Raw genomic sequence first — 19,564 nt, 5'->3', positions numbered from 1 at the left:
AATGCTTTACTCCAGCAAACAAAATAAGCAAATGCAACTGAAAAAGAAAACAAAGAAGTCTTACTACATACACCAATGAAAGTATTTTGCAAAGTCCCACCAAAATCAGCAAACAATAAAGGCACAGATCACGGAGTCTTTAACACAAAGCAGGTTCCAACAGTAACAGAGTTGTTGTTAGCAGTGAAAAGATAAGTTCTCCTGCCTCTGATTTATAACCCACGCAGGAGGGCTTAGGGCGTCACCCAATTACTTCATCAATCTTTTAGCAGCGAATCGAGCTGACCACCGCCTGTTCTCTGACTCCCTCCGACTTTCTACAAAAGTAGGCACCTGCAAAACCTCATTGTTGGATTCTTCTTCCTCTCCCTCCAAGACCTGAGCACCTCCCTGCTCCCCTTCCTCTTCTGACGATGAGGAATCCTGAACAGGTACCTATTGATCTACCCACATTACATGCTTTTGAACTACTACTATAGGTAGGCGGAAGTTAGGAGCTCACCCCAACTCGTGGCTTTGAACTGCTAACCCTCTGGTTAGTAGATTTCCAGCAGCTAGTGGTTTAATCCGCTGTGCTACCGCAGCCCCAGTATTAAGCCCTGAAAAGCGTTGAGGCCTCAACAGCTGTTTGGGGGTGCCATGTGCTAAACTGAGACAAGAAAGTGGGAAATGTGAAGCCTTCCAGTATTTTCATTGGCTATACTGACTAACACTGCTGGGTGCTGCAGTCCAAAAATAATTTAAAGGTTGCAGTTGGTGGCCTTATAATTCATTCCTCACCACCTTTCCCAGCGTTTGTAAGGTTGTATCAAAGATTCATTATTTGTTAATTTTCTAACACATGTATTAATACTGCTCCTTGCTCATTATTAAAAGACTGAAAGGTTACTAACCCATTATAAATATGCTGAAAAAACTACTAATAAAATACCAAAGGGATTCAATATGGGTAAAATCCCATGAAATGTCCCCCACCCTCACCCCAGCAATGATGTAACAGTGATGAGTAAATGCTGCTCATTATATAAAATAATGTGTGGAGCCTGAATGAGTGATCAGAGTTTAGCAGACAGCATGTGGGCTTTGACATTTTAGAACAGATTTTTCTCACTGAACAGAATTATCCCAAGAGTATGGATTCCTGCCCATAAAAGGAAATGAGTCTGGAAGAAGTCCATCATTTACATCTCTCAGTCACACCTGCAGTCCTGCGGAGAAGTTAAACATCATAGGTACCAAAGACTTTCTTGCCTCAGAGGCTATTGAAGGAGGAGTGTCCTAACAATCCTCAAGAAGGTAAAAGGTCCTCCTACATTTTGAATATATTCTGTGCTCATTTGCTTTTGATTTCCACAATATGTAGCAAAAGACAAGGGCTTAAAACTGTAGGTTTTGCAAAGATGATGGACGGTTCCTGGCAGACGTTGTAAGCTGTAAGATGGCCTAAGGCCAGTGACAACTGTCTGATCTATCATGGCTAATGCTACCTGTGATGCGAACCCTAAGTAGAGGGCATGAGCAACCAGGGAAGGCAGGCCTGAAATCTGCTTATATCTTATGTAAGGGCAGTCGTAAATTCATCAGCTGTCCAACAGAAATAAAGACCTCCATAAGTGTGGAACCCAAATCCATGGTTTTATTTTCCATGTCAGTGAAAAAAATTGCTATGTCCTCCAACTGGGGTGAAAATTGCTGGAAGAAACATTAACAACCTTAGATATGCAGATGACACCACTTTGATAGCCAAAAGTGAGGAGGAGCTGAGGAGCCTTCTAATCAAGGTGAAAGAAGAAAGCGTAAAAGCTAGGTTGTAGTTAAACATAAAAAAACCCAAGATTATGGCAACAAGAATGATTGACAACTGGGAAATAGAGGGAGAAAACGTGGAGGCAGTGACAAACTGTATTTCTAGGTGCAAAGATTACTGCAAACTGCAGCCAGGAAATCAGGAGACACTTACTTCTTGGGAGGAGAGCAATGTCCAATCTCAATAAGATAGTGAAGAGTAGAGACATCACACTGGCAACGAAGATCTGCATAGTCAAAGCCATGGTATTCCCTGTAGTAACTTACAGAGGTGAGAGCTGGACCATAGGGAAGGCTGAGCGAAGGAAGATAGATGCTTTTGAACTGTGGTATTGGAGGAAAGTTCTGAGAGTGCCTTGGACCACGAGAAGATCCAACCAGTCCATACTTCAGGAAATAAAGCCAGACTGCTCATTGGAAGGAAGGATATTAGAGACAAAGTCGAAGTACTTTGGCCACATCATGAGGAGACAGGAAAGCTTAGAGATGACAATGATGCTGGGGAAAATGGAAGGAAAAAGGAAGAGGGGCCGACCAAGAGCAAGATGGATGGGTGGCATCATTAAGTGACTGGCTTGACTCTGAAGGAGCTGGGGGAGGTGACGGCTAACAGGGAGCTCTGGCGTGGGCTGGTCCATGAGGTCACGAAGAGTCGGAAACGACTGAACAAATGAACAACAACAACGTGTTATTGTTTGATGTCAAATTGGTTTCATCCCATAACTTTGTGAATGAGAAATCAGTAAGTATCATAGTCATCCATAGTCTTGCTCGTGTTTTGTGAACTTAGGGCTATGGTTTGTTCACTGAATTCATCTACCTGCGATGCAAGCCATTTTGCCAAACATTGTTATATTTTCCAATGAATCATATTGTTTCATAATATGTCCAAGGCATGATAGCCTCAGTTTATTCATTTTGGCTTTCTGGAGTGTTCAGATCTGATCTGACTCAAACTTGGTTCGCCTTGATGGGCTCTGTGTTTTTAGAGGTCTTTAAACAGAAGCTAGTTGGGTGGTTTTCAGGATTGCTTTAGTTGTGTATATCTACATGGCAGGGAGTTGTAGCAGATAGATTTTATGAACATACTAGCTTGGGGACCCGGCGCTGCCCGAGTTATTTGAGAAAGGAATTGTGTATCAAGGTTGGTCTTTATCAGTTATTTATATGTCTTGCAGTTGTCTCAGGAAGTTAGTGAAGGTACTGAGAGTCCCATTATCTGTGGTCCATCCTCCTCCAAACTGCTCCAGGATGGAGAGTGGGTCATGGGGGTTTTGTGCCAAGTTTGGTCTTGATCGGTCATTAGATGAGTGTTGCCGAGGACTTGGGAAGTGAGTGGAGGTACTTGAAGTCCCATCATCCATAGTCTGTACTCCCCCAAACCTCACCAGAATGTTGAGTTGGCCATGGGAGCTCTCTGTTCCAAGTTTGGTCTTTATTGGTTTTTGAATGAGTGTCGCTATGGTTTCAGGAAGTGAGTGAACGTACTGCAAGTCCTATCATCCATCGTCCATCCTTCAAACAGCACCGGGATGTAGGATGAGTCATGGGGGCTGTGTGTGCCAAGTTTGGTCTTGATCGGTCATTAGATGAGGGTTGCAGCAATCTTGGGAAGGGAGTGGATGTACTTGAAGTCCCATCATCCATGGTCTGTCCTCCAAACTGCACCAGGGTGTAGAGTGGGTCATTGGGGCTCTGTGTGCCAAGTTTGGTCTTGATCAGTCATTGGTGAGGGTCTCAGTGGTCTCAGAAAGTGAGTGAGGTTACTGCAAGTCCCATCATCCATCTCCAATTTTTTCCAAATGACACCAGGACGTAAAATGGGTCATGAGAGGTCTATGTGCCAAGTTTGGTCTTGATCAGTCATTGCATGAGGTTTGCAGCGGTCTCAGAATGTGAGTGAAGGTACTGGAAGTCACATCATCCATAGTCCATCCTCCTCCAAAACTGCAGCAGGATGTAGAGTGAGTCATGGGGCTCTGTGTGCCAAGTTTGGTCTTGATCAGACATTAGATGAGGGTTGCAGCAGTCTTGGGGAGTGGAGGTACTTGAAGTCCCATCATCCATGGTCTGTCCTCCTTGAAAGTGCACCAGGATGTAGAGTGGGTCATGGGGACTCTGTGTGCCAAGTTTGGTCTTGATCAGTCATTGGCAAGGGTCTCATGGTCTCAGGAAGTGAGTGAAGTGACTGCAAGTCCCATCATCCATTGACAAATTCTTCCAAACCGCACCAGGATGTAGAGTGGGTCATGCGGACTCTCTGTGTAAATTGTGGTCCTGATCCATCATTGTTGGCAGTTGTAATGGTCTTAGGAAGGGAGCGCAGTTATTGCAAGTCCCATCGTCCATGGTGCAGCCTCCTCCAAACTGCACCAGGATGTAGAGTGTGTCATGGAGACTCATTGTGCCAAGTTTGGTCTTTATCGGTAATTGGATGAGGGTTGCAGTGGTCTCAGGAATTGAGCAAAGGTACTGCAAGTCCCATAATCCATGGTCCATCCCCGGCCAAACCACACCAGGACATAAGGTGGGTCATGAGAGGTCTATGTGACAAGTTTGGTCCTGATCAGTCATTTGATGAGGTTAACAGCGGTCTCAGAATGTGAGTGATGGTACTGCAAGTCCCATCATCCATGGTTCATCCTTCTCCAAACTGCAGTAGGATGTCGAGTGTCATGGGGGCTCTGTGTGCCAAGTTTGGTCTGTATTGGTAATGTTCTGACCCAGCCTCCCCTGGCCTTTTCCTTTCCTCTCTTTGTCATCTCAGAATCTTGGAATTGAGGCTGGCCAATCAGAGACCATATGCAAATTTCCTTCTCTCATGTCTCCGTTTCTGTCATGAACCCTTTTCTCCACCAGGGGCTCCTGTAAAGCTGGCCAATCAGAGACCATATGCAAATAGCACCACAGCGGCAGCCAATCAGAATCTTGGAACTTTCAGGCTGTCAAATCAGAATGCTGGCACATACACCGCCACACCGCCACACTTTGTCCTCCGCATACAAACTTTGACTTTTATTATATGTATAGATAGATAGATGCTCTTGTACCCATTTGCTTGTCTTTTTAGCAGTCAATGGCATCCATAGAACTTACTGCCAGCAACACATTTCAAATGAATGAATTCTCCTCCTGCCAGCTTTCTTTTTTGGCCAACTTTCACAACTGTACATAGAAATGGCACACATGATTCACCCTGAAATTGCTGTGGTGAGCCCACATGACATACTACTGGTTGTGCAGCAGTAGCACAGCTTCTAGCTATTGATCCGAAACAAAGGAAAAGAGATCCAAGAAGTTTGGAAATATGGACTGCTGGATCAGGTTGGAAATGGCCCAATCCAGTATTCATATGTCCAACAGACACATTTCTGTATTACCTTCTGTATTACCAGCCATAAGTAGATCTCTTGCAGAGCCTTGCTGGTGATGTCATGTCTGGTGAGGCCACAACGGGATACCCAATGCATTTAATTACATTACATGGCAGTACAGACTTATATAATGCTATTCAATGCAGTTAAACTGCATTATGAAACTACATTATATAGCAGTGTAGATGGGGCCCCAGTCATGTGACCAGAAAAGTGATGTCACCAGCAAGTCTCTGCAAAGGAACTGCTTGTAGCTGGTGGCACAGCAGTGGCTCCAATGCATCCTTCAGTCAGTCTGCTATCGAAATGCCCAAAGGGCTTTGAGAATGCTCTTGTGCTGCATTAGGGCAGCTCTGGAGCACATCCCTCCAGATTATTTTGGCCTTTTCTGATTTCTTGATACAGTCTAGATCAGGCATGATTAAACTTTGGCCCTCTGGATGTCTTGAACTTCAGCTTCCACAATTCCTAACAACCAGTAGGCTGTTGGGAATTGTGGGAATCAAAGTCCAAAACACCTGGAAGGCCCAAGTTTGACCATGCCTGGTCTAGATATTTAATTACAACTGAGCTACTTTATAGAAAATATCTGACTACATCCATGTCTCTATCACCCACTTTAAAGTTATGCCAACCATTTAAAAAAAATGGAATAATTATGCTGCACTACATTCATGGACACCCTTTTCTAACACAAAAGTATAAGAGCTCTGGGTTAATTAGAAGAAATATTGACCAGGTACAGCAAGAGCAAGAAATAATCATGCTTTTTAAATGTGCTAAAACAGATTGCCAAGACCAACTGCAATCTATCAATGTCTCATGCTTCACTAGCATGTCTTCTGCCTTTTATTGTGAATGAACCTCACTTCCCAGTGTAGAATGATGTGAGAGTGGGCAGCCAGCCTTAGCTCTGGCAGGCAGTCAAGACAGAAGCAGGTTCCAAGAAAACAATAGAGCTATTTCCTTCCAAATCAGGATTGCATCCCAGTCTGTTGGTATCAAGTTGGTATATGAGAATCATAAAGCCAGCGAGTGCTGACAGACCTATGATTCATATTGTCAAAAGACCCCCGGCCAGAACCCAGAACCAGTAGCTTAGGGAAACATTTTAAAGTGCAGAAATTCATTATGACAAACTCCATTGCTATACACAAGGAATATTCAAAAATTCAGGCACTTGTGCTGATTCATATAAATAGAGTTGCTACATTGAGTCTAGCCGTGGGTTCAAATTATCCAGTTTTCTTTATAAGGAGGTTAACCTCTAGGTAAGAGAAAAGGGCAATCTGAAAATGTCTATTTTACTCATCTGATGAGGTTGTCATTACTTAACTTCCTGCAAGATACTCCACTTTGGCAGGAAAAATGAAATGCAAAGATACAAAATGGGGGACGCCTGGCTCAAGAGCAGTACGTGTGAAAAAGATCTTGGAGTCCTCGTGGACAACAAGTTAAACATGAGCCAACAATGTGATGTGGTGGCAAAAAAAGCCAAGGGGATTTTGACCTGCATCAATAGGAGCAGAGTGTCTAGATCTAAGGAAGTAATGCTACCCCTCTATTCTGCTTTGGTTAGACCACACCTGGAATATTGTGTCCAATTCTGGGAACCACAATTCAAGAAAGATATTGACAAGCTGGAATGTGTCCAGAGGAGGGCGACTAAAATGATCAAAGGTCTGGAGAACAAGCCCTATGAGGAGCGGCTTAAGGAGCTGGGCATGTTTAGCCTGAAGAAGAGAAGGCTGAGAGGAGATATGATAGCCATGTATAAATATGTGAGAGGAAGCCACAGGGAGGAGGGAGCAAGCTTGTTTTCTGCTTCCCTGGAGACTAGGACACGGAACAATGGCTTCAAACTACAAGAGAGGAGATTCCATCTGAACACGAGGAAAAACTTCCTGACTGTGAGAGCTGTTCAGCAGTGGAACTCTCTGCCCCGGAGTGTGGTGGAGGCTCCTTCTTTGGAAGCCTTTAAACAGAGGCTGGATGGCCATCTGTCAGGGGTGATTTGAATGCAATATTCCTGCTTCTTGGCAGGGGGTTGGACTGGATGGCCCAGGAGGTCTCTTCCAACTCTTTGATTCTATGATTCTATGATTCCTCCTCACTTCCCATTGCTTGTGGCTCCAGGGCTCATCCTCTGCTCTATTGGCTAGAAGATGGATATCACCTAGATTTAATGGTATGTGTGTGCTTTCAATGCAGTTTAAACTTGTGGCAACCTTAATTGCATTTTTCTTGGGGTTTTCTTGGTAACATTTGTTCGAGGTGTGGGACTTTGGTTTTCTTTGAGGCTGAAAATGCACCATTGCCTACTAAGTTTTCATGGTCGGCAAGGATTCAATATCTGATCTCCAGATTTATAGTCTAACACTCAAGTGACTATACCATGCTGGCTCCTAAATAACTGAGTAGCATGTTCCTTCTCCTGTCTCACTAAGTAACTGGGAAGGAATTATTCCTTTATCTCGTCTATAGATATGATTTTTGTCTTAATTTCAAAGTAGGGAAATGGGGGGGGGGGGGGGTTGTTAGAATGTATAGAATTTAATGATACCATCAGGAACTATTGCTAGGTTTCATTTTTTTTCCTCCCTTCAATCTAGGATTTTCCTGGTTTTCCAGGATGAAGGGAATCCCTATCACCACATAATTCCCCTCCCTGGACCTGGGTGATAGTTTGTATACATGGTGAATGACTTAAAGGGGCTAAGGGTGCCACAGGAAATCTATGTGTTAAGGTGTTTGTCTCCCCACACCACCCCCAAAATCTGTATTGAAACATATTTGTTTTCTGCCATCATGTATAAGAATAAGCCAGGAAATATAGCACAGGTTGGTTCTGATACCTGTTTTGCAGAGGTACACAATATGGAATTACTGGTCATGGCAGTCCCAGTAAAATGTAGTGATAAACTCAGGATGTAATTTGTTTATTTTGTGTGCCTTTACTCTTTTTCTTTTTATATAAAAAAGAATACTTTAAGACAAAAAATTCAGGCAAAAAAAAATCCATTTGCAAACACAAGAAAAGCTTTATGAAACACTTCTCTTGCACAATGTGTGTATGTTGTTGTTCCTTCATTCAGTCGTCTCCGACTCTTCGTGACCTCATGGACCAACCCACGCCAGAGCTCCCTGTTGGCCGTCACCACCCCCAGCTCCTTCAAGGTCAGTCCAGTCACTTCAACAATGTGTGTATATCTGTGTGCATTTAACCTGAATTTTTCTCAAAAAGTTCCCTAAATGCCATCAAAAAAATCTCATGGAGATTTAACTATTTTCTCAACAGGGCAAGAAAATCTGTGAGAATTCTTTACATCTCTAATGTAGTAGCTGGTACAACCACTTTGTTTTATTGAGTCAATGGTTGCAGTTGGGTTATAAATACATTTTGGGCAGCATGGAGTAAACAGCAAGACAGATTGAGTCTTCTGCTCTGCAGAGCCAGCCCAAGACATTTTGGAGGCATAAAGAAAGGACTCTACCCCATGTTAAGCATTTTGGCACTTGAGACAACAAATCCCACAGGTGTCCCTTCCACTTGTTGGTAGTAAAAATCAAATCAAAACAATAGACACTAATTTGCTGCCTTTTAATGACCCACCCCAAATCTGCTGCCTGGAATCACTGTCTCCCTCTCCCTGTAATGATAGGATGGGCTATGCTGCTCTCTCATATCCATAATCCAATCTGATCTCATCCTGAAGATGAATTTCTGGCCACATCTTGTAAAAAGCTATGACCGATAAGGAAGAAGCATGGGAAAAACTTGGGTGAGTTCCCAGAGATGCATCCAACACATTTATCAAATCACATTAGCCATTTCCATTAATCACATTCCTATTGGTCTACATAAGCTACACACACACACACACAGATCTCATCATACTTAACTAAAATGTGTATAAGAAATTCAAAGCCCTATATCCTCATACAAATATGACGTGAAAATCAAGGGCTTGTGACAACTGAACTGGGACTTTTTAAAATTACTGGAATCTGTTGGTCTACAAAAATGTGTTGAAATATAATTCCCAGCATCCCCGGTCAGGATTGTTTGTATACCTGCTCAGCTTTGAAAATCCATTAGCCCCTTAAACAAGTCACACTCTCAACCCTGGTAAAAGGCAATTGCAAACTTCCTCTGAATAAACCGTGCCAAGAAAACCTCATGATAGGATCCCCGTAAATATGAACTAACTTGAGGGCATGTAATAACAACAGCAAATTATCTTCCTCCTGTGCGCGCTGGTGAATTCTGACTATTCTTTTTCCACAGAGAATCACAAAACAACAGTCTACCCCAAAAGAACTAAATTCAGCACAGATCAAATTGAAAGAGTGCTCATCCATGGTTTCCCATCAACTTGGAGGAAAATGACATATGGGGTGCTAGAGCATTCCCTCCTAGTCGATGTTGTTCAACGTCTTTATAAATGACTTAGATGCCAGAGCAGAAGGGACATTCATCACATTTGCACATGGCACCAAACTGTGAAGGGCAACTAATGCCTCACAAAACAGAATTAGGATTCAAATGACTTTAGCAAATGGGGAAAATGGACAAATAGTAACAAAACGAATTTCAACAGAAATAAATGTCATGTCCTGAATTTAGGCAGGACAAACTAGAGGCAAATGTATTTATTTATGCCTGCCTTTCTTCCACATAAGATCAAAAGATGGTTACAAAGCAGATTAAAAGAATATAGCTAGAATTCCATTGTAATTTTAAAGAACTATTAAATGCAACTAAACTATAGTCTTAAAGTATAAACTATAGCTAGAAGTGTTTGTTTTTTGCAATATTCCCATTGAGAGAACAGTGAAGGACTGCTAGAGAAAGACAAATTTTCAGTGTTGGATTGCAAAAACGTGTTTGCACAAAACAATGCAATAAAGCTGGAGTTAGGAAAAAATGAAATTTTACATTAACGGATCCTTTTTTTATATCATGCCAGAAGCAGCCTAAGAAAAAAAAGTCACTTCTGGTATGAGAGAATTGGCTGTCTGCAGGGATGTTGCCTAGGGGATGTCCAGATGTTTTGCCATCCTGTGGGAGGCTTCTCTCGTATCCCCACATGAGAAGCTGGAGCTGATAGATGGGAGCTCACACCATCTCGTGGATTCAAACCGCCAACCTTAAGGTCAGCAGTTCAGCTGGCACAATGATTTGATCCATTGCGCCTCTGTGACTCAACTGATCCTCCTATAGCTGTATTTACATATAACACGCAAGATAAATAACCTCCTCTAGATTCACTTACTTAGCATGTATGAAGACTAAATGGAAAAGAAGATGAAAGCAGATTAGGCTGCCTCACCAACTCTCCTGGCTTGTTGAAAATGCATAGATCTGAGAGTGTTGCCAGCAAATGGAAATCATTAAAAAAAGTAGAGGGTACATTTTGGAAGAAACTTTGAGGTGGTCTCCAGAAGACTCAAATGTTTTTGTTTATTTATGTAAAGCTTACCTGACCTGCTTTTTCCCCCCACATGTGTATAATTTTAATTTTGGAGGATGCTGAAACTGTTCTTTTTTGTGGTGTAGGAATCTATCCCTGTTTCCCCCCATGTTTTTGGTACAAAGGCTTTTGTTAAAAATATAAAGCCCAAGAACATATGTATTTTGTTAATTGGAATGTACCTCTACTTAAGTTAAAAACAGTTTAAGCATTTAAAATGTAGCACATCAATACATTTTCACTTATCACTGGTGGTCCTGGAATGGAACACCTGTGATAAGCGAGGGAGAACTGTATAGAAGTAGAGGGGTCTGAAAATAGGCTTCTGCACTAGACAGCAAATGACCAAATCACCAGACTTTGTCACTCTTGTATATAGCTTAGCATCAGAAGGCATAAAAAGCTAGTCAGCAGTGAGCTGGACTGTGGTGTTGGAGGAAAATTCTGAGAGTGCCTTGGACCACAAACCAATCCATACTCCAGGAAATAAAGTCCGGCTGCTCACTGGAGGGAAGGATATTAGAGGCAAAGATAAAGTACTTTGGCCACATAATGAGAAGACAGAAAAACTTGGAGAAAGCAATGATGCTGGGGGAAATGGAAATAAAAAGGAAGAGGGGCTGACCAAGGACAAGATGGATGGATAGTATCCTTGAGATTATTGGCTTGACCTTGAATTTGCTGGGCCTGGCAACAGCCGACAAGAAGCTCTGGCGTGAGTTGGTCCATGAGGTCACAAAGAGTCAGAAGCAACTGAACAAATAAACAAGAACAACAAAAGTGGGTTGGATTAGCAAAAAATTAATACAATTAAGTTGCATCAACAGATGCAGGGGAAGCAATTGTGCCACTTTTATTCTAATTTGGAATCTGTATTATCGTGCCCTGTTCTGGAAACCAGATATAAGAAAAAAATAATCAAGCTGAAACATATCCAAATAAATGGTCTGAAAGCCAAGCCTTTAAGAAGTTGTTAAAAGTCCTTGGCACATTTAGCTTGGAGAAGAGACGGTTGAAAGATGATATGATTGCCAATTCCAGCTCTCTGAAGGGTTGTCACATGAAAGGTGCAGTTAACTTGTCTCTTGCTGCTTCCGAGAGCAGGACTTGAACCAGTCGATGGTTAGAGTTGTTCAACAGTGGAGCAGGCTGCCCCAGAATTTGCAGGGACAAGTTTCTCTTTGATGGCAGGTTTGAATGAAAGTTTGGGATATCTGAGCTATAGATTCCTGCACTGGCAAGGACTAGAGAACCCGTGGGCCCCACCTACACTGCCATGTAATTGTTCGCAGAGATATGCGCATATCAAGAGGAACTATGAGATAGTTACCACACTCAAGGAGCAAAACCAGTAGCTAGTTACAAAAAGCTTTTTTTATGAGAAGCATATGGATGATAGAAAAAGAGACTAGGATCCTTCCTCTAGCTAGGCTAAGCTCATTCTGTAAAAACAAAGAGAATGGAAAATTCAAGGAAGGGGGCTGAAACCTTGCAAAAAGGATGTGACCCTAAGAGCATCTGTCTGAATATCAAAGATAGGTGCAGGACAGAAAACCTGAGAGCAGCGTTCCTCAACACCTGGGACCCCTGGGGGGGGGGGGGGGGGGGTTGCCAGGGAGTGTCAAAGAGTCATCAAATTTTCTATTAGCCATAGGGGTTCTGTGTGGGAAGTTTAGTCCAATTCTATTGTTAGTGGAGTTCAGGATGGTCTTTGATAGTAGGTGAACTATAAATCCCAGCAACTACAACTCCTAATTGACAAAATCAATCTCCCCACTCCCCACCCTCTGAACCCCAGCAGTATTCAAATTTTGGCGTATTCGGTATTTGTGCCAAATTTGGTCCAGTGAATGAAAATACATCCTGCATATCAAATATTTACATTACAGTTCATAACAGTAGCACAATTACAGTTATGAAGTAGCAACAAAATTAATTTTATGGTTGGGGGTCACCACAACAGGAGGAACTATATTAATGGACTGTGGCATTAGGAAGGTTGAGAACCACTGTCTGAAAGGGTAAGTCAGGAACAGCTTTTTCCCGATCAAACTTTCTAAACTCTATCTACTGACCTATCTATATCTCATTGAACTCAATTATATGAGTCTATCCTGACCACATAATGCAGTTTCAAACTGCATTATATGGCAGTGAAGATAGGGCCCTAGTCTCCTTTCAAACAGTGTCATTCTGATAATATGTATCCTGGGTCTAGGAAGATAACAGAGATTGGATAAGTTGCTTTTTTGGACTGTGACACCCAGAATATAATTGCCAGACTTGTTGCTGACCCTACCTCATTACTAACTCTATTTTTTTCAAGGTCTGGCTAGAGAGAACACTTCAATCCATCCCAATCTCACGATGAGCACTTTTATCAGAAAATAAAAGCTGCCTGTTATACATAGAGTGGAATGGGATGAAGCTTTGGAATACTGAAATAATACATGCTATCATAATATCCTTTCCCCTTCAAAGAATACAAACATTTTGGACAGTGTAGACTTCTTCCTTCTGCTCACATCATGTAAAAACCCATCCGGGGTGAGGAAAGGAAATTCAGAAACTCTTAAACATGGACTATATATATATATATATATATATATATATATATTGAAGGAGATGAAAACATATTGAAGGTTGCATCTGATAAAGTAGTGTGAAATCATGGACCATATATATATATATATATATATATATATATATATATATATATATATTGAAGGAGATGAAAACATATTGAAGGTTGCATCTGATAAAGTAGTGTGAAATCCACCAAAGTCTATATATGTGATTTGGGTCCAGGTTACCTACAGCATTGCCTTTTCCAGTATAATTCACCCTGAACACTTAGGTCCTCTGAAGGACAACTACTCTAGCTTGCCAAAACCCAACTGGCCACCGTAACTCAGGGGACCTTTTCATCGCTGCCCCAATACTGTGCAACGACCTGCTGGAAGAGCTCCGACAGCTAAACTAGGTGTCGAAATTAAAAATACACCTAAAGACCATGTCTTATGCTTTAATCATAGAATCATGGAAGAGACCTCGTGGGTCATCCTCTCCAACCTCCTTCCAAGAAGCAGGAAAATTTCATTCAAAGCATAAATCCCTATTTTGTGTATTTTATTACGTATATTTTATAGGAATACATTTTAATATGTGTATTTATAGAAGCTTTACAATGATTATGTATTTTAACTGTACCATAACCCCCCTTGCGCCACGAGGAGAGGCGGATAAGAAATAAAATTATTATTATTATTATTATTATTATTATTATTATTATTCAAGTGCAATGAGACTTTTTGTTTGTGGTGGAGAGCCTTCCCAATCCAACATTTTCTAAGCAATATTTGAAGTTTAAAATTATTGATTTGTCATGCAAACCACAACATTCTTGAGAGGTCTATGAAAGTAGCTGTGATAGAGATTAAGAAAGATCAGCATTGTCAAAATTTGATTACTTAGGTTCCATGTTATCTTTCATTATAAAATGGCACACCCAAGATAAACAATCCACTAATCCACTATTACAGTAGTATAATATTACAAATGACACAACAAGCATTAATATACAATGAAACGTAAGTATGTTATATTCAGAGTGCTAATCATTATTTCTTTTTGTGGAAGAGAATTTCCAACCAAAGATTCTTTAAACAGATTTCTTCTTAAAGCAATAGTTTCTTTTTGTTTTTTGTAGAAGGAAATTTCTAACAAAAGTTTCTATACACAAATTTTTCTCTATGCTTCCTTATGGAGAACTTCTGCTTCCTTGTAGAAGACTTCCATGACTGGTTTTGATCTTAACAGAATGTTCTTCAGATGGCTTTCATTATACTGAGGCAAGTACAGGAGACCTCTACCCCACAAAAAGTAATGAGAGTTCACAACAGCAGTGTTTACTTCTCTGTTTGTTTATTGGTAATATTTTTATCCTGCCTTTCCTCCAAAGAGCTCCAATCTCTCCCCTCCACACTTCATCCTGACAAAAATAACCTTGTAAGATATGTGAGGATGAGAGAAAAGTGCTGGCCCAAGATTACTCAATCTATTTTGCGTCTCAGGGGGGATGATAACCTGGTTCTCCCAAGTCCCATTTCCACACACTAAGCCAGTGGTTCTCAGTCTTTGATCCTTCAAATTTCTAGGACTTATTGTCTAGAATTTCTGGGAGTTGATATAAACCAACTGAAAGACCAAATGTTGAGAACCATTGCTCTAATTAGTATTTATTAGTTCTTCAGTGTGGTTGTTGGATTCATTCCTCTAAACTCTCATTGCAGTTTTTAGATTCAACTTTGAACAGGTTAAACTTGCTTCTGTATTTTAAGAGATGTGCCTATCCAATGACAACTGCAACATTAACATGGTTGGATGTAGTCTCTAAATCAAGAGTATATACTAGGTTTAGGAATTGTGGGAGTTGAAGTCCAAAACTCCTAGAGGGCCAAAGTTTGCCCATGTCTGGTATATATCAATGAGGGCAAAATGATCTCATAGTAGAATGATTGGATTAGGTCAAGATTTAGACTAGCCTTAGAAAAGACCCAATAAAATCAATTCAGCCTTCTTCAACCTTCTCCAGTCTGGAGCCCTCCAGATGTTTTAGATTTTATTTTCCATGAATCCCAGATAACATGTCTAATGGTGAGGGAATTATGCGAGATGTAGTCCAAAACATTTAGAGGCACTGATTTGGAGAAAATACTCAATGAACAGCAATCATATCTATTTATGAAAAGCTACATACAGTTTTGCTCATTCTTTACAAATGGGAATAGACTGTAGTAGAGTGAATATTTTGCCTGCAGTGAGATAATAAACGTGTGTTGCTTACAAAGGATCTTAGGTGGCAGACCTGGGAAAGCGCTGTCACATCTAGGGAATTTTTGATCATTCGGATGTTTTGTACTTCAGCTTCCAGAAGTCCCACGCACTATGGCCAGTGATGAAGGATTCTGGTTCAAAACATAGTCCAAATAATCTGGAGCATCAAGGGCTCCCTGCTATGAATACCAGGTCAGCAGGATGCCTTTCCCTGTGATTTCAAAAGCTGAGATCAGGAAAGGGCTCTTGTCATGTTTCCCAGGTCTCAGGGCCTTGCACCTCTTCTTCAGGTTAGCAGGAGAAATAGCAGGGAGAGAGTGCTGCCTTGAAAAGTATGTACTCCTTTGCTAGATTTCCTTTTTTTAAAAAACAAACAAAAAAAACTTGAGCACCACAGTCTGTACCTCTTTAGTTGATACTTTCATGTACCATACAGTGACATCGCTATGGCTTGCCCCCTGTGATATTTAAACATCATCCATTGGTCTCAGTTTTTCATCCTGAAACCCCAGGATGTGAGATTGTACCCCCCCTCCCCCCGGTGGCAATTCCTGTATTGTCATAGGGTGAGTTTTTGTGATGACAAAAAGTTCCTGTGGTATCAGGCAAGGGACTAGAAATGCTAAGACTGTGTGACTTGTCCAAGGTAGTCTAAGACTCAAAACCACTACACCTGTTTAGGAAGTACTGGAAGGCTAAAACTCTGTCTTCCACCAGAGGGAAATAGTCAGGGACTCATGAAGTTGCCATTGATATCTCCCCTGAACAGCTACTGTCTAGGGTGACTGGCTCATTTCCCCTAATTGTAAGTCCTGTTTGGGGAATTTTCATAAGCATCTAATTGATCACTGTGAGAAACATGGGCATTGGGTGTAATCCAGCAGACTCTTACGGTCTTCTGTTCCAGTCACACTAGCTTTCATTTTCCTTCAGTGAAAAGGAGGTGGAGGAGTCAATATTATGATTCACAGAATGTTGTGAGGATTAAAGGACTGTGAAGGGTTCTGCAGAGGAAGTCTCACAAAAACCATGAGTAATACATGCGCTGTATAGTGTAAACCAGAAAATACTCTGCAATCTTTACAAAGATCCCTGTGGCATTCCAATTTATTGCTGGTTGAACTGTCACATGCAAATGTTTCCTTTCTTATGTGAGTAAAGTGGAGAAAGGAGGCAGTAGATAAATATAACCAAGGGCAAAAGTAGGACAAGAAAAAGAAAGGGATTTGTCCTCCAGTCTTGTAAACACTTTACAAATGTAAACTCTGCTAATTTCAATAGGATTTACCCAGGTGTGGAAAAATCGTTTTTGGACTACATCTGATGGAATCTTCTTGCCAGTATATGTAAGTAGTTAATTAGTTTGGGTCAATGTTACCAGAAAATTAATAGTATGCACTCCAGCAGAATAAACTGGGTTTGCATTGGGAAATAGTTGCCCTTAAACATATTTGTGCTAAATCACACACTCATGCATACTAGATGTAAGTAAAAGGTAAATGTTTTCCCTGATATTCAGTCTAGTCGTGTCCGATTCTGGGAGGTGGGGATTATCTCCATTTCTAAGTTAAAGAGCCAGTGTTGTCCGTAGACAACTCCAAGGTCATGTGGCCGGCATGACTGCATGGAGTGCCGTTAACTTCCCGACAGAGCTGTACCTATTGATCTACTCATATTTGCATATTTTTGAACTGCTAGATTGGCAGAAGCTGGGTCTAACAGTGAGAGCTCACCCCACTCCCCAGATTTGAACCACCAACCTTTCGGTCAGCAAGTTCAGCAGCTCAGTGGTTTAACCTGCTGTGCGAACAGGGGTCCCTATGTAAGTAGATGTGATTATTACAGTAATATGTAATATGACACCTGTCTTCTGCATATGTCATCAGTTGGGGACCCCTCCTCCCAGCACAGACTGCTGCTCTGGGCCAGAGTGAAGGGGGGGGGAGGGGGAGGACAGTTCCACCTTGTATCCTGTGCTATGCTAATAATATAATATAATGTAATAAAATATATTGTATATACATATAATATTTATAATATTATAATGTAATACAATATAATACTACTAATAATAAGATATTATAATTATATATTTTATATTACATGTAATATTACTAATAATATTACAATATAATGGTATAGTACAATATAGTAATATATAATACTGATATTGTAATAATATAATATATTGTATGCGGTGGCGCAGTGGGTTAAAGTGCTGAGCTGCTGAGCTTGTTGACTGAAAGGTCGCAGGTTCGATTCCAGGGAACGGCGTAAGCTTCTGCTGTCAGCCCCAGCTTCTGCCAACCTAGCAGTTCGAAAACAAGCAAATATGAGTAGATCAATAGGTACCACTCCAGTGGGAAGGTAACGGTGCTCCATGCAGTCATGCTGTCCACATGAACTTGGAGATGTCTACGGGCAATGCTGGCTCTTCGGCTTAGAAATGGAGATGAGCACCACACCTCAGAGTTAGACACGACTGGACTTAATGTCAGGGGACAACCTTTACCTTTACCTATGTATATATATATCTTATAAGCCACTTTGAGTCCCCTTCGAGGTGAGAAGCGTGGCATATAAATATCGTAAATATGTCCCAAACAAGTGTGTTTTAAAAAGGAGAAATAGTTAATTCTAACACATCAGAGTGAGACATTGTGTTGCAGTGATTTCAGTGTTAGACTAAGACACTGGAAACTAGGGTTCAAATTCCAGCTCAGCCATGGAAACACCCTGGGTGTCCTTGAGCAAGTCCAACTGTCTTATATTGCCGTATATACATATGTAGTCTTATATTGAGATCTACTCCATCCAGCAAGAATCTGAAATCAAAACATGCCAATTAACATGTTTTCCTTTTTTTAAAAAAATACTGTGCTATTAGACAAATCATTTACAAAACATCCAAAACTGAAAGAGCTCAAAGCCTCCAACCTCAAATCCTTAATCCATTGCTTAAAAGCAAACTCTAGAATCACAAATTCTCCCCCTATTATTGTCTAACATGAAAGGCCTGCCTTTAGGAGTCAGTCATTTTACTCCCCCTCTGCCCCTCCCACACCCCTTGAGAAACTGGGATTGATATGTAATGACGACAAACCAACTAGGAGGAGTGGAGCAGGAGGAGACGCCAATCGTACTGGCACAATATAAGACCTTTAAATAGAAAATGCCTTCAATGCACACACAAGGCACTTTTCAGAATCATAAACAGCTGCATTTTCATCGTAAAACTCCCCTGCATTTATACAACTTCCTTTCGTGCCACGCACTGGCTTTGCAAAAGCCACATGCCCCAGGTTAGTTTTCCAAAGCACCGGCAAAGCCAGCAGATGTTGGAGTTTGCTCCCTTTGGAAGACAGATACCTGCTTGTGAGCCTCTCTGCTGGGGCCTCCTCTTCCTCCTCTTCTCCCACAGAGACATCAGGTGATCCATCCTCATACTCAGAGTTGCAATCAGTGTCCATTTTGTCCTCTTGCCGTGTTGTCTCCCCTCTACTCAATAGTCTCCAGGGTTGCCTGAAGCAAACTGTCAACAGCAGCTCAGCTCTCCTGACTCAGGAAAGCCTTTAAATAGAATGACGGAAAGTTGAAACACCAAACTGCTGCTGCCACCTTGTTCTTGCTGCTGGGTCCTAACACCACCTTGTTTCTAGGGCTAATAGATTCAACAAGAGGCCTCTGAGCAGCAAAAGACGGTGCCAGAGGTTACCTGCATTGACCTATCAGCTATAGTTGCAGGCCCCAAGTCACACACAACAATTCCATGGGCTTGGAAAAAGTTATGTCACCTCTGAAAGAAGCATTCGAACCATTCTAATAGGACATGAGTTAATCCTGTAATGCCTCTTGTTGGATCAATGGTCATGTATATCTTGCATTGCAAAGAGCTTTGGGCATGTTAGGTCTTGCTCACTATTCTACTATTGGGTAGAATATCTCAGCAGAAAGATGCAGGAGGACAGTGCTGATGGTTGTGGCAGCTTCCTGTCTGTTCCCATCCACTGGAAGTTTGAACTTACACTTACACTACACCACATAATCCACCCCCTTCACAAAAGCCGAAGAAAT

At 41.4% G+C, this 19,564-nt stretch overlaps 1 protein-coding gene across 3 annotated transcripts in view; it reads right to left on the bottom strand.

Moving 5' to 3' along the window:
- The window catches only part of CMYA5 (cardiomyopathy associated 5), a 97,707-nt gene extending 78,645 nt beyond the window's left edge, over positions 1 to 19,062 (bottom strand). For all 3 annotated transcript variants that reach the window (XM_060761608.2, XM_060761609.2, XM_060761610.2), the window contains exon 1: positions 18,860 to 19,062. In XM_060761608.2, coding sequence (XP_060617591.2) covers positions 18,860 to 18,960 — 101 coding nt within the window. In that variant the 5' untranslated portion in view covers positions 18,961 to 19,062. The remainder of the gene's footprint in view (positions 1 to 18,859) is intronic.
- Between the last annotated feature and the right edge of the window lie 502 nt (positions 19,063 to 19,564).

This window comes from Anolis sagrei, chromosome 2 (genome assembly GCF_037176765.1).
Source record: "Anolis sagrei isolate rAnoSag1 chromosome 2, rAnoSag1.mat, whole genome shotgun sequence".
Taxonomy (NCBI): Eukaryota; Metazoa; Chordata; class Lepidosauria; order Squamata; family Dactyloidae; genus Anolis; species Anolis sagrei.
The sequence above is the reverse complement of the archived record's forward strand: the minus strand, read 5'-3'. Positions and strand labels throughout refer to the sequence as shown.